At 41.4% G+C, this 14,954-nt stretch overlaps 2 protein-coding genes across 7 annotated transcripts in view; both read right to left on the bottom strand.

The window, feature by feature from the left end:
* The window catches only part of npnta (nephronectin a), a 47,092-nt gene extending 41,697 nt beyond the window's left edge, over positions 1 to 5,395 (bottom strand). For 4 of the 6 annotated variants that reach the window (XM_085780619.1, XM_085780599.1, XM_085780612.1 and 1 more), the window contains exon 1: positions 4,970 to 5,379. In XM_085780619.1, coding sequence (XP_085636745.1) covers positions 4,970 to 5,040 — 71 coding nt within the window. In that variant the 5' untranslated portion in view covers positions 5,041 to 5,379. Of the gene's footprint in view, positions 1 to 4,969 lie in introns of all 6 variants that reach the window. The other 2 variants (XM_085780606.1, XM_085780632.1) reach the window with 2 other exon arrangements.
* A 1,596-nt stretch (positions 5,396 to 6,991) lies between these two features.
* Positions 6,992 to 14,954, bottom strand: part of gstcd (glutathione S-transferase, C-terminal domain containing) — a 55,401-nt gene continuing 47,438 nt past the window's right edge. The window contains exons 9-11 of the mRNA XM_085780548.1: positions 14,067 to 14,097; positions 11,776 to 11,845; positions 6,992 to 9,729 (exon numbers count right to left, since the gene is read on the bottom strand). Coding sequence (XP_085636674.1) covers positions 9,539 to 9,729; positions 11,776 to 11,845; positions 14,067 to 14,097 — 292 coding nt within the window. The 3' untranslated portion in view covers positions 6,992 to 9,538. The remainder of the gene's footprint in view (positions 9,730 to 11,775; positions 11,846 to 14,066; positions 14,098 to 14,954) is intronic.

Genomic DNA, 14,954 nt, shown 5'->3' with positions numbered 1-14,954 from the left:
CACATCTAACAGTGCTGATTGCCAGATGTTGTTTGGAAGCCCAGTGTATGCAGCTAATTAGCTTCAACTTCTTATCACTTGCCAAAACCTGAAAGTTATGCAAATGTCCTCACTTTTATTCTCACTCTTTTGTCTATCATTTTATTGAGTGTTCAAACATATTAGTGACAGATAAATTAACCTGCAAGTCTTTCACTTTGACTATAACAATTAGTGGATTGTGTAATTACATACCCTGGTTCTTGTGGTTCAGATGAGATTATTCACTGTTTTTCACTTGGATGGTGAGGTGATTAACTTTTGCATCTTTCTTTGTTTTGTTCCAACACAAAAACATATCAAGATAAAGAGGTGCATTGAAAATAACTATAAGTTACAGCCCCAAACTTAAGATAAACAAAATATATAGAAGTCACTGAAATGTAAAATTATAATCAAAATGGAGACGAGACAATGCATTTATCTTTATATTTAAACCTATGATTTTGAGTTGTTTTTTCTTCCAGCCACAGGAAATAATAATGTGGCAGACAGAACTGATATTATTTTAATTTGGATTTTGATGAAAGTAAATATACAGATATTCAAAGTTTCTCAACACATCAGGATAAAAAAAGGGCAAGGTATTAGAATCTGAGCGCAGAGGGTTATGGAGACTAAGAGCAAAGTCGATGAGAGCTTTGCGAAAAGGAAAAAGGAACCTCATGAGATGCAACAGGTCCTGGATTATTGAATCAAATATTCTCCTCTAATACTTTCTCCTACACACTCGCATATAAATACATGTGCGCACGCACACTGAGCATGAATATGGATTCACGTTTCAGTGTCCTCAGTGCTCCTCTCAGTCCTCTTCATGCTGAATTTAGCCTGCAGCAGTTGTGCACGGCAGCATGCTCTGAACTTGAAACTGAGGGTATAATGCAATGCATCAGTTTGCCATTTCATCACATTAACACTGCAGCAATGTCATATACATATTTTTCAATTCTTAGATCATTTAGGGCTTAAGAATTGCAACAACCAACAATAGAGGCTATGGTGGCACCTCACAAAGAGGAGGAACTTCCTGCTTTTTTTCCCCTCAGATGTACATCCAGTGGTAAGTCTACTGAACGGCGAGCTGACATATCAAATGGACGTTGGTATAATACCTGTATTTATTACCCTGAGGCTCAGAATAATGATACTAAATTGCACTAAGCCTCGAAGGAACTCGAGCAGATAATTATCACCCTTCGCGTGTGCTGTGTGACATCTCCTCTCAAGCACAGACAAGGTTCTTCCAGCAGAACTGGAGAGGATGATATCCACAGAGGGGACACCATCCTTCTTCCATTGTCTTAACAGCGATACAGAGCCGGCCCACCATTCCTGCCTGACAGCGAGGAGTCGTCAGTCCATCACTCACAGGAGGAACAGTGTGGGATGTAGGATGATAACCAGAACCATGAAGGTGCAGTCCTATAACTCGGAGCATGATAATTTAATCTATCAATCTATCACCCATCCATGAAGCCACACTGAAGCATGCAAAGCGTGACCGCCGAGTGGAGCTTTCTCACTGACTAGATTTTGATTGCCGTGCTTCCAGTGTCTCCGCTGACAGACTTGCTCAGACCTGCAGAGCTCAGCTGAAGGCTCGAGCCTGTGGACTCATCAGGTGTCTGCCGTCTTAATGAACCGCCTCGGCTGCACGCACAGCCTGATCCACATGCAGGCCTCCACCAGGACTGCATACATAAACACGCAAGCATGCATGCGGGGGGCGGGCGGGATTGACAAATATCCGAGGTGAAGATATAAAGTAAGAAATCCACCAGGTTTGTTAAATCTACCAGTGTGTCACGTCATGTTTCTAAACTACACAGGAACCAGAGCTCAGTGTTCTCTTCCAGACAAACAGCTACAAGCACAATGAATGCTACAAAAACAAGATCTTATATAACTGTTTTGAAAAGAAATGAGACATCTGTGAGTTCCAACATCAGAGCTAAAAGAAATAAGTCAATTTAAGCTGCCCCCATTTAAACATCTATCAAATAAAAAAAAAACTTTCAGCGGGCAAATTACTGTCTGATAATCAATAAAGAAGATATGACTTGCAGCTCTAACCGGCATGGAGTGTCTGTGTGCAATTTCCTGCAGCAGAGGATGGGCAGTCGCTCTGCTGTCCAGACTCCATGGGTTCATTCCAACACTGAGGGATTTAACACCACCAGCGACTACAGCCTCACAAATTAACACTGAATTAACTGTGACACAGTATTAACAGCAATTAATATTGGGTTGTTAGGAAGTGATACAGAACGGTTCAATGGCATAATGTGCAAGTGTCTCATCACACGCTGTGTATAGTGCAGCAATACACAGGGCAACAATAGGACCAGACCTTGTGGCAACTCTTGTTATTCTCTCCTCTTCTTTGTGTAAATCACATGGCTTGTCAATTTAACACGTACAAAACGTACTTGGTTTAACACAAAATAACGTGTTTCCTAGATTGTGCACACGTGGTTGTTGTTGTCTGCATATGTTTCAAAACCCACGCAGCAGCACCAATTTCAATAGAACACAGAGTTTGTGTTTAGCTTTCCACCTGCAGGATACTCCCTCTGTGTCTTGTTTGCTCAGAGGAAATGACAGCAAAATTACAGGAATAACAGTTGGGTTAGTTATGCTGCTTTTTTCCATTGAAACCTGGCAGTTTGATTTGTGTCAAGTGAGACGAGTGGGCAAGACTACACTGAAACTGTCAATCAGCAAAACCAACTTCACTCATTGTCCACTTAAAGACTCAAGACTGCTACACTCATTGCTGCTACACTGTCAGATACTGACCACAAGAAACGATAAACATATTATTGTTTAATTTGTTCTGCCTGTTTCCCATGAAATGAGACTTCACCAGTGTTTTTGCAGTTCTTCTCACATCCCCCCAAAGCCCAAATGCGGGTCTGATACTACGATGCCAACATACCCTGGCACCAGTCCACAACATTGGATTATTACTGAGGAGGTCTGGTATGTGCTGCTTGGTTTAGCAAGTAAGGAAGGCATATCCTCTTTGCCAGAGTCTTCTGTGCTATATGTCTGGAAATCGTCCGTCCTTGAGTCCTTGATTGGAATAACAAAAGTGGCAACAACAACAATAACAGAACAGCACAACGCTTTCAGTCACTTGTGCACAGGTACAGCATTTTATCTAAAGCTATGGGAGAACAAAATGATCTTGCCAATGATGCCCGTGAAGGACCCTTCAGGGCTAGATGGATAAGCCTGTTAGGAGCGCTCTCTAAAAGGCAATAAGTGAGGGAGACTAGGTAATAAATGACTTTTTTGCTTGTGCTTGGTCTCGGGGGATATTCTCTCAATGAATTAATATTGAAGCGGAGACTCAGGCCCGGGCAAGTTTATACCCATAAAAATTCACAAATTATGGCCATAGTGACAAGCCACTCCATCAGCAGCAATGTTAATAATGTACAATATGCTGCTGCTACGTTCAAGAAAATGATCGTTACACAAAGGCAATGTGTGAAATAAAAGTTAACGCCCTACACGGCCTGTCACACAAACATTAGCCATGGTGATGAAGAAAATAAAAGCCCTTAACAAAAACATGCACTGGAAAAACACTCAGATTTTCTGTATTATTCTCTGCCCTGTCCTTCATTCTCACTCACAGCCACATGTTTACTCCTTGTTGAAACCTTTCAAATCCAAATAGCCTGTTTATGGAAAAAATACTTTTCAAAACAGCACATAACAGAAGTGAAAGAGCTGAGGGAGAGAATGGGCGATAGGCCTGTACCTCAAGATGTCAAAATCTATCAACAAGCAGGTGGAAATGCAGTCAAGTCTGAAAGAGCTTTTTGAAATCCGTGCATACTCTTCCAATAACAATTACTTCCATAATCTTCAAAGTTTTCATTCATTTGATGAACGCCGAACATAAGAGAGAGAGGATTCAGCTGCTGAGGCTCAGCCTGTCTGACAGAGATACATGAGGAAAAAGAAAGCACAATACTTGGCTGCATTTTGTGTTGGAGAAGTAGGGAATTTGGCAGTAGGACTGTTTGTGAAAGTCTCTCACTGTTTGGGTGGACTTGAGTCCAATTTTACTCTAAGCTCTAGAAATCCATCTCAGTATGACACACAATAAGAGATGGAGTATAGTTTCGATTTCACTCAGCTTCCTTTTAAAGTCCTTTTTAACAAATAGTCCCAGTTGAAAACAAACAGATAGCTATTCTGCCAGTGTGTCAATGATCAGGTCTGCAATTTCCCAAACCGGCTGGTAAGTTGTTTGTCAAATACTTGTTTGAAAGGAATGGACCAGAGTTACACCTACAGTCCTTAAATTACAGCTTGGTTTTATTATGCATGGTTGTAAAAAAGAAAAAAAAAAGAAAAAAGAAAATCATCCATCACGTTCAAATCAGATGCACCTATAGGCAGATTGAAATCTCGGACACATGCATTCTTTGGGGTCTGGCACGTTTCCACGCCTCTGTCTTCACATACTTCATCGAGTTCGTGTTTGAACATGAACCACCGGGCAACGTGCTGTCACATCACTTTATAATCACACCAGATATCTGCACAAGACAAGAGCCGGTCCGTGTGATTTTTGCACATATTCAAAGTAAAACACTGCATATAACGTGCAACACCAAATGCATTTATAATTAGCCTTTACTGTTGTCATCGAAACAAAAGTTGGGATTGCGACTGTCAAAAACACTAAATGAGAGCAGCAGTCACTCCTCATTTCAGCACATGTTTTGATTCAGATCTATACTGAGATTTTAAAATAACCCTTTTAACAGCCACTTATACAAAGTGTTGATTTTGACCACAGACCTTTAATATTCATCATAAATAACATAAAACCCATCCGTGACTGAATTATGATGATTATTTCAGAAAAAGCAGCAGACAATAACCACGAACCATGTGCCAGTACCTGCCATCGAAGTCTGCACTTGCTCCGAAGCAGCAGCTGTACAGCAACATCAACTTTATCCATAATTCCATGGTTTTCGAGAGTTGAGCGCCCGCGCCGCTTGTTGTTCTCGGTAATCCACAAGCAGCTGGTGGAGAGGAGCGCGGGTTAAGACAAAGAAGAGAGGAGTTTCGCTGACGCGCGCTGTAGGTGCACAGGTAAGAAGAAGCAGAAGAAAGAGAAAAAAAAAGGGTCTGCTGCTGACGTCCCTGGGACTGTTCACGCGCTGCGTTCAAGGAGGTGCTGGAGACAAACCAGTCTGCTGCCTGGGAAGTAGAGTGACCCCAATGTGTGTGAAAGAGAGAGAGAGAGAGAGAGAGCGTGTGGAGCGGGACGCACTCTGCCGGGAAGAGAGCGCACAGCTCCCTCCCTCTCTCTCTCTCTCCTCTCCTCCTCACAAGTTCAGTCAGCGGGCTCTCGGCTCTCTCCCAACCAACAGCACCCACTGCAGTCAGACCATATCTCGCTCCTTTTCAATGAGCAGCGAGCGGACCAGCCACCCCGGCAGCAGCAGTAGTCGACTTGTGGGACTCCTCTTGTTTGTTTGTTTTTCTCTCACTTTCTTGTTTTTTTTTTTCTAATTGTAAAGTCATGACCTGTTCAGCCCCTGAGGAAGTGATGGTAACTCTGTGGCGCGCCAGCTTAGGAAATGCCTTAATTAATTGCACAGCCTGCCGAGGCACGCAGGTGCATCGCCCACCCAGGTAGATGCTGCTCCTCCTCACGCAGGGCAGAGACAATGCAGTGACGGAGGAAAAACAAAACAAAACACTAGGTCTGGATGTGGAGAGGACCAAAACATAAGCATCACAACATACAAAATGAACGGTTTGACAATGTTTGAGGGGCACTAGAGAAAAAAAATGAGAAGAAAGGGCTGTGTAATTATTGTAAATAAAAAACACAAAGTGATAGACCGATGGCTTTTGATTGAAATGTTTCTTGACATAACGATTTCAGTAGAGTCAGAGTCTGTCTCTGCTTTTGTGTGAGATATTTTTTGCCTGATGCATTATTACACCAACAACAAAAAAAGAAGAGGAGCATTCAACTCCTTTTGAATATATTCCTCATCAAACGTCACACAACAATCCTCCCGGAAATTTGATGCGCTCCTTCTTGGCCCGTTCGCAATCCTAGACAACAGTTGAGGTCTGATTATTTCCTGTCTGGCTCATAAGCAGCATTTCATAGCCCATTCGTATTCATATTCAAAGTCTAGTGAATATAACCTCCTGCCTGGTTGGTAGAATAATAAAGACCGAGGCCGTGAGTCAGGAAAGTCAGTGGAAGGAGGAGAGGAAACAGTGGGGAACCGAGTTGGTAACCACACATCATAGGTGATGGTGGCGGGAGATGAATGAGATGAAGGTTTGATACCGTGTTTTTTTTGTCCACACTCACCGTCGCCTTGTGGTGGAACATGGCTCCCACTCGCCTTGTAACGCCCTGTCACCTGTTTGATGAATCTGTAGGGTGGCACCGGGGGTTTGACGTCTTCAGAGGCGCGTGATCGGAGAAATGTCGGTTGTGTATAATTAGACTATTACTCACATTATTTTCTCGATTGAACTGTGAGAAAGTGATTCCATCGTGATTTATTGCATTTAAGAAATGACTTATGGGTTCAATCATGCCTCATTACCAACTGTATTAGTATGTTGTTGAAAGCTGAGACTGATTACGTGAAACCTTTAAAGGGTCACTTCACTCAAAACATAAAAATAAATTAGTCTCACTTGCCTTCAGTTGAAGTTTGAAGAAATACGTTATTTTAGTTGAGATTTAATTCTACGTAAAAGTTTTTATTATTACTGGTCACTTAATCTTTTATACTGTGTTGAGTTGTGTTTTCATTGACAGATTTTACATCATTACACAGCCAGCTGACCTGTTATGCCCTGACAGGAAACTGGAGGGATGGACTGAATAAACATTATATTACAGGAAACAGTGATAGAAAAAAGGGCTTTCATTTTTGTTGTTGTGGTGCCCAAAATATCAGACAAACTAAATATCAACAGCTCTCTGAAATGGATCCAAATTACTCAAAATATGGCATCAGCTGTCAACGGTAAATGGGAAAGAGGCAAAAAACAAATGTACTCACCCTTTAATGATCCCCCTGGGGAAATTAAGTTGTTACATTTGGAACTAAAGAGATGGCGCTGGGGCAAACAAAAGTAGAACATGAATGCGAAAAATAGAAGATAGGCAGGGGAATACTAAACCATGGGGTTATGTAAAGGTGACATCAGATGTGTGGAGTAGGATGAGGGTGTCTGGCAACAGATTACAACATTATTAGGGTGCTCAAAACAACAGCAGCTAGGCCCTGCTGTAGGCAACCGAGGAGGAAATGTGTGCATAATAATTGTTGTTATTCCGGGCTCCTGTAATTATGACCCACATTGTTTATTTGCAGAAAATATATAAGTCAAATGAAACACATTATACTGATGATGGCGTGTGTCCAATGGAAATGACAAAAGCGTACAAATGATATTGGAGATAATGGAAACGGCAGCACAGAGCCATGTCATCTTGGCCTTCAGCTTTGTATCAGTGCTTGCTGTGGTAAAGCAGAACACATGAGCATGGTCAGTGATTGTCTAAAAAGGAAAATCAAATGAACAAGGGAGAAACCCCAGATGTGCAGCAAAGAGCTGTTGCAGACAATCAGCCATAAACAGTGGCAGTGTAATGACATGGAAAACTGTTAGTCAAAACACCAAGACAAGCAGATTTTTAATCACGAGTAATAACGGAGGTTAATAAAAAAAAAAGAGAGAGAGAGAGCTCTTTGGAGGTTTTTCTGCTTCAATGCACTGTTGGGTTCAGAGCTGCATCTGAAAACCTCCACAAGTGGCAAAGGGAGAAACTCCAGATGTGGTAATTATCTTTTAAACTGATTATCAGCATATCATTTCTGGTTTGGTTCACATGTTGTTAACTTCTGAGGCCAGTCAGTTAATTACACAATACAAAAATGCATCCAGCTCCGGGTATCACTGACTCCAGTGCTGCTGATTGATGCTGACTTCATTAGTAAAGCAGCCCTGTGCATTAACATAAAAAAGCAAAGCCCAGATTTCTCCTTCTTTCTGTCTAAACAAAGAATCTTGTCAAGTCACCTTCTAGCCCCGGGTGTTTGGGTTTTATCGAGCCACTTCACACCTCAATATTCCCCTCTCTCATGCAAGCATTAAGTAGTGCCACCTACTCACTTTCCCCTCCTTTATGCCTATAAGCATTTCTGTAATGTGCACTTGTGCAGAGCCACAAGCATGAACAGGGAGTCAGACGTCTCCTTTTGAAAGAATTCCAGTCCTTGGAAGGAGCCGTGTATGTGGCCATTCACCTCGGGATAGATTGACTCTGCTGCCTGAATTCAGATGAGCTCGGCGTTGGGAGAAGCCTGCACCTCTATCCCTTCAGCGTCGAGCAGGAAAACTGGCTGCCCAGCTACCTCCTCAGATTTCTCAAGCAGCTGCAGAGCACTGTCAAAGGTGACAGCACGGGATTTTTCAGAGAAACAGATGACCAGTTTCACCTGTGAGAATGAAAGCTTAGGGCAAAGTGGTGGTATCTACAGTGCAGAGGATTGGAAATAAGCAGCATATTGTGTGATTTTTTTTTTTTAGCTACCAGGCTCTGAGCATCTAATCAAGCACACTGACCTTTTCGCCAGCATCATAAAATATTCATTGGTGCTGAACGTATTACGGGATGCATACCATATTCACATCCATTCTTTATGAGGAATAATAAGTTTCTCTGTAGAACCTTGACAAATGCTGTATTTTACCTGATGTGATATGAGACTAAAGCCAGTTTCTCTCTCTTTCTGCGCCTCCACCCCGCCCCTCCCTCCCCAGCTCGTAAACACACACAGAGGAGAGGTAGATAATGATAATTCCCCATCTCATCTAACTGCAGATGAGTTTCAAGCTCTGAATTTCCCACTTCTTCTGTTAATACCTGGCAACGTTGGAAGCTGACTGCTGAGCTCTTTCACACAGGGCCATATACAGACTATTTGGGGAAAAAAAACAGCGTGTGGATGCATGGTGTACTTAATTCGCAATGTGGGTGTGTAATTCCTGCTGCTACTGTTTACGCTGACAGCTTGATCTCACAGTTTAGGAAAAAATCACAAACATAATATAGCAGTTGGAGAGTGGTTTAAGCTCTTCTACTATACAAGCCAGTGCCCAATAATTGAGCCTATGTAACTAAGAAGAGGGATAGTTGTCAGAGAGTCCTCTTACTGTGTATGTGTTTATCAAAATCACAGAAGTTTTGAGGAGTTTTGCTACAGAAATGAGCAGTAAATTCTTCCTTTTTTATTTTCTGAAGCCATTTCTTACAAAAGGGATCACAAAAAAATAAAAAATAAAAACAATATTGAGAGTGGAAACACAAACTAGGTGCACCGTCATGACACAGCCTAGTGCTTCTGAGACTTGGCACTTCATCAAATCCACGACCACGCTTACGACGCTCTGCGGCACACCGATGCTTTCAGTCCTAATTATGCACCAGTGCTTCCAGTTGGCTAGCGCTGGTTTCCAGTCCAATCTTCTGCGGTGCCCTTCCCACCAGCATGTTGTTCTTTGGTGAACAGCTTTCAGGCTCCATAGTCATCACACGCACCGAGTACCCATGAGCCTCTGCTGCCCACGACCGGTCCAAGTCTACCAGGCCCATACACTGTTTACCTGTAGTGGTCAGAAAAGAGAAATTAAGGATCCTGGTATCAAAATAACTTTTCTTTTTTTTGTGTGTATTTAATTGTAGAATTAAAATGACAGAAAGCCCTAATTATTATTATTATTATTATTATTATTATTATTATTATTATTATTATTATTATTATTATTATTATTATTATTATTATTATCTTAAAGGGAAACCCATTCAATAAAGTCCCACAATGAAAAATTACACTAGAGCCATTCTGGAAGTTTTTAGACCAGTGTGATGACAGCTCTATCCATCTTTTTGAGTAATGCCCCTAAACATTTTTTGTGTTGCTCAAATGTTATTATTAATTAGCAGAAATTTGACACTTGAACAGTGGATGTAATTGTTTGTTTAATTTCTGTCACTGTGAGTGACATTTTCTTAAGGATAAAATGTACAACCAAACAAAAAAGTTAACTTTATCTATCTTATCTATTCATTTTAAACTGCATATAAAAGACAGTAATTATAACCGTCATGCACTGCAATTTCTGTTTGCGTATCAGCCAGATACCAATTAAAAGCAAAACTGGATTAAAACAGTCAAACATTTGCTAGGTTTGCTGTATGCATGTCCTGTTGAATTCAATTACACATTAACATCTTACATTGCTGTGCAGACATACATAAAAATGCAGGTCGGTTCCAGTTTACCTCGACTTTGGCTCAAAATGTCACAAGGAAAAGATCTGTACCTTGATTAAACATTGTTATTGTGATGTGAAGAAGTCAATATCCCCATCCACATGGGCACTAAGGCATACTGAATATGGAGATGATGTGAATCATATGGTATCGCCTTCACAGACGTCAGATTGCAACACAACTGAACACCGTTGGGAGATTTGGTCCCTGGCATAGTTGCAGACATTTGGGAGAAATGTACAGTGAGAAAGACTGAAGCTGTTCTGGCAGCTTTTGTTGGCAGACTTGTTTTATTTTATTTTATTTATCCGCCCATCTGTGTATGCTGCTTATGTTGATAAAGATAAGCCAATATCATCTGATCAACATACGAGCCAGACTCTAATTCAGCAGCATTTGTTGCACTAATTCATATATTCCTGTCATTTTGTCCACTTCCTGTATGTTCCCAGTTTCAGTGTCCCACAGAAACCATTGATTTGTCAACACCTTCACACTAATTATCACGCCATTCTCCGAGTATTTCCTTTACACGCACACTTCAGATATATTTTGCCGTTTAGCAGTTCGGTAGCAGGTGGCACACATAGTAAATGTAAAAGCTTTGGTCTGCCTCGCTGCCTAGACGGTCACAGTCACACTGACAGCCTCTGGAGAGAGATGAGATCAAACATGGTTAGAAACTGTTAGTGGGAGAGGTTGAGCCCTGTTAACTGATACAGAGCAGAAACTGCTGTGACAGGTGATGTCGGGTACATATGAAAGGGCTTCAGAGTGACGAGGCAATGGGGAGCCTCCTCAGATTCGGAGGGAGGCTTTGATAAGCTGGAGAGCTATCAGGGTGAAGAGACTCCTCAACAATAATGAAACAGTGCACAGTGAAGCTTTCGCACAGGCCTGGAAGGTTTCACTCGGGCAAAAACACTTCCATCCTGAATATGACAAAACTGATCTGGCAGCTGTTCGCTGCAGCTGTTTTGTCACACTGTACAAATTCCTGCATTAACATATTTCACACTTCTCAAAAGTCTAGACCTCTTGTGGAAAAAACGAGAGAAACTGGGTTAGGTCACGCTGTAGAAAAAAAAAGAAATCAGCAGCATGGAGTGAGCTAGCTGTTTGTGTTTGTGTGTGTGTGCTGGTGTACATAACACTGGGCTATGTGATGAACAGAGATCGAAGCAACAGTGTGATTCTGAGGTTGCAGGGGTCATCTGTTCACCAGTCTTTCCAGAGAAAAAAGTGCCTGACAAAATTTATCATTAAAACTGTAGCAACTCCATCATTTCATAACAGCAGTCAATCACCTATATAACATCCTATTTCTACAGTCAGATATATAAAAGGAACAGTGGGTGAATGGTTGGAAATAGTACCTATGAGACGCCTCTCAGGAGGAAGCTGCACAGCAGTTTGGTCTGCAAAGCGACACATAATCATGTGCTCCTGGAATAAAAACAGACAATATGTGCACAGGCAGTTTATTACAGGTGAACTTAATGCTAGCACAAACATGATCAGAGATATTGAAGAATTTCCACAACAATATGTTTTTTAAATCAAAGATAACACTATGCATGCAGATAAAAACACAAACATGTACAAATTTGTTCTATCTATTGGCTTATACCTGCTGAGTTAAGCCCATCCCAGCATGCACTGGCTGAAAGGCAAGAAAATGTTCTCATCCGATATACAGTAAATGAGAATTGTAGGTAGGGGCTCAAATCCAGCTGTGTGTCCAGCTAATTAGCAAATAATAAATAGCATGCTAACCCTAAACAAAGAAGGTGATCATGGTAAAGATGCCTATAGTGCAACAGAATATTAGCACACACAGCTTCACAGAGCCTTTCTGATTTCAGTGTGTTGTCTCTTGTCTTGCTGACATTTTGCTTTATGTGAACACCAACATATGATTCTGAGACTCTTTTCATAAAAACATTGCTGTACAGAGGTCAGATCAACCCTGGTCATTTATTTTTATCCGCTCTTTATGTCCAGGTTTTACGTCTCTGTGGTTCATTGGGGAGAGCGGCTAGTTATCTCCAACCTGCTTCTACTTTAATTCATTCTATTGCTCCCTCTGCGGGGTCACCGCTGAATGCAAGGCCACAGAGCAGGTGCTTAAACTTAGTGCCGAGCACCAATATCTCACACCATTTGCCCTTTATTCCGGCGATACAGCTATTTGTCCATGTGCTGTCACTCTTTTTAACTACTGCAGCTCAGGAAGGAAATAAAACATCGCAATGCAGGTTTTATATCTCCAAGTGCCAGCTGGAGAGCAGAGCCATAGTGGAGTTCTGTATACTGAGCCCAAATGAATGGCAAATACCAAACGTGGCTGTTGAAAGCAAAAACCATAGGAGGAGGCAGGGGAGATTTAGAGCTCAGGTTTAAAATGCCAGATAATGTGTGTGCTGGTTTAAATAGAGCACAGATTTATCCTACTGTGAGGTGACATGTTTAGCTTCTCATTTCCAAACAGAAAATATGACATTTTGGGATTTCTTTTCCTCACTGGGCCTTTGAACAAACAGTACTGTAGAAAAATTGCAAACCCAGTTATCACAGAACAATACAATTGCCCCGTCTCTTGTAAATAATAGGTAATCCTCTGTGGGTCTCAAGCCCTGCACGTAAGAATGTGTTTCTTCTAGTGCACAGGAGAAAAGCATTTAAGAGGTGGTCCGATGTTGGGACATGTCAACTCCTGAGGTTGCTATGGCTCGGGACCTGCAGCAACTTTTGCACAGATTTCTCCCCAGGGGCTACTGACAGTACCTATACATCATCGTGGGATGGGCATTCCCAGAGCACAGTGCCGTGTCTGTGTTGAGCGATAAGGGATTGAAGCCTGGAGGGTGTGAGCCTCCCTCTTGTAACTGTCGCGGGGAATCTTTGCTCCCAAGACAGTGATGAGCCCAGAGGTGCCATTAATTTTATTTTACCATCCCATAAAAGAAATGAAGTGAAATAAAATAAAAAAGCAAAGAAAGCAATATCACATGTGGAGAAAACTTAACTTTACACTACAAAATAAATTCATGTCAACTACTTTTTGTCCAACGAGTTTATGTGCAATAAAATCATAAATTAAGGTTCTTCTTTACTGGCTGACTGTTCAGCAAAGCACCAGTCTGATAGTTAGTACTTACTAAGAATTCAGACGGGGACTTATTGATGGATTTACAAAGAGCTGGGGCAGACCGGTCCAGGTGTGTGTCTGCTTGTCCGTTTGTTTCCCAGTTGTCTCAATGTTTGTTTGAATCTTGTCTGGGCTGTTGTGTTTGCTGAGTGTTGACAGCTGAGGTACGAGTGAGCACTTTCACCTCTCACCGGGTCACTGCACTCCAGATATGTGGAACTATAACGTATAACTACGCTACAAGGCTCCAATTCAATTTTACTATAAAGCAGCAGCAGCTCAACCAAGATGCAATTAGGGAAGAGAGCTGCCCCGCTGTGTCGTAACAGAGATGGCAAGACTAATGAATATGATGTTTGAGCCTCTGTCATGACCCACAAAGCTGTCATTCAGTGAATTGAATCTTAAACACAATCCTGTTTAAAAAATGAGTTGTATAATTAAAATATTCTATACTGGACATTTTGCTTCAGTGCAAATGAATAATAAATGCAAAAGAGGAATTTAATCACATACCTTATAAGTCAGAGTTTCTTGGAACCTTTTGCTGTAAGAAATAGAAAAATAAAGAACACATTTATATTGTTGATGTAAAATAGGCAATTACTGTATTTTAGATCCAGGCAAATTGTACTTCATTTACATGTCATATGTTAACAAGATTTTATTTTTAGGTGTAAACCACTTTCCAAATAAGCGTGTAATATATAACCACAAAAGCACTGCCTCACATTGTCTCAGGGAAAAAAAACATGACCTTTTATAAAAACAAGGCTTTTGCTGTTACATGAGAGCACGGTTAGTGTGTTTGTGATGGTTAAACGTAGTCAGATCATTGTTGAAGCTAATTAAAAATCAACATGAGGAGGGTCAGGGGTCGGGGGCCAGCTGGGTCACATGGATGGCGAGAGGTTCTAAGTTTAACTTGAACCATTATGGCTGTACCTAATGAAACGAGCAGTTTAGTTTCACAGCTCGTGAAAACCTGTGAACTGCCTGGAATGTCTACACCTGCAGAATATTCACTTGAGTACCTGGAACATGACCTGAGGGGGTAAAACACTAAAAGTAGCAAAGATGAAGACTGACAAAGTCAGGTGCGTAGGCCCCCTCTCACATACTGCCCTGCAGAAACACATCTTCTTGTTGTCCATCGCAGCTGCAAAGTCTTTTTTTTTTCGTCTTTCTTTAAATTTTTTATGAGGAGTCAGAAAGGTGAAGTGTCAAGTTAGCAAAAGTGAGAAAAGTAGAAACTAAGTAGGTGAAAACTCCTAAATATTTCAACTGTAAACCGAGGGGTCCTCCCCATGGCACAACAATGTTTGGGTCTGTTGTGACATGAACGCAGAAAATATTCATTGTTTATTTGTAGGGAGGGGTTTCTAAAAATCACATATCACATCC

This window comes from Trachurus japonicus, chromosome 1 (genome assembly GCF_045865225.1).
Source record: "Trachurus japonicus isolate A0001 chromosome 1, Traja_1.0".
In the NCBI taxonomy this organism is placed as follows: Eukaryota; Metazoa; Chordata; class Actinopteri; order Carangiformes; family Carangidae; genus Trachurus; species Trachurus japonicus.
The sequence above is the reverse complement of the archived record's forward strand: the minus strand, read 5'-3'. Positions and strand labels throughout refer to the sequence as shown.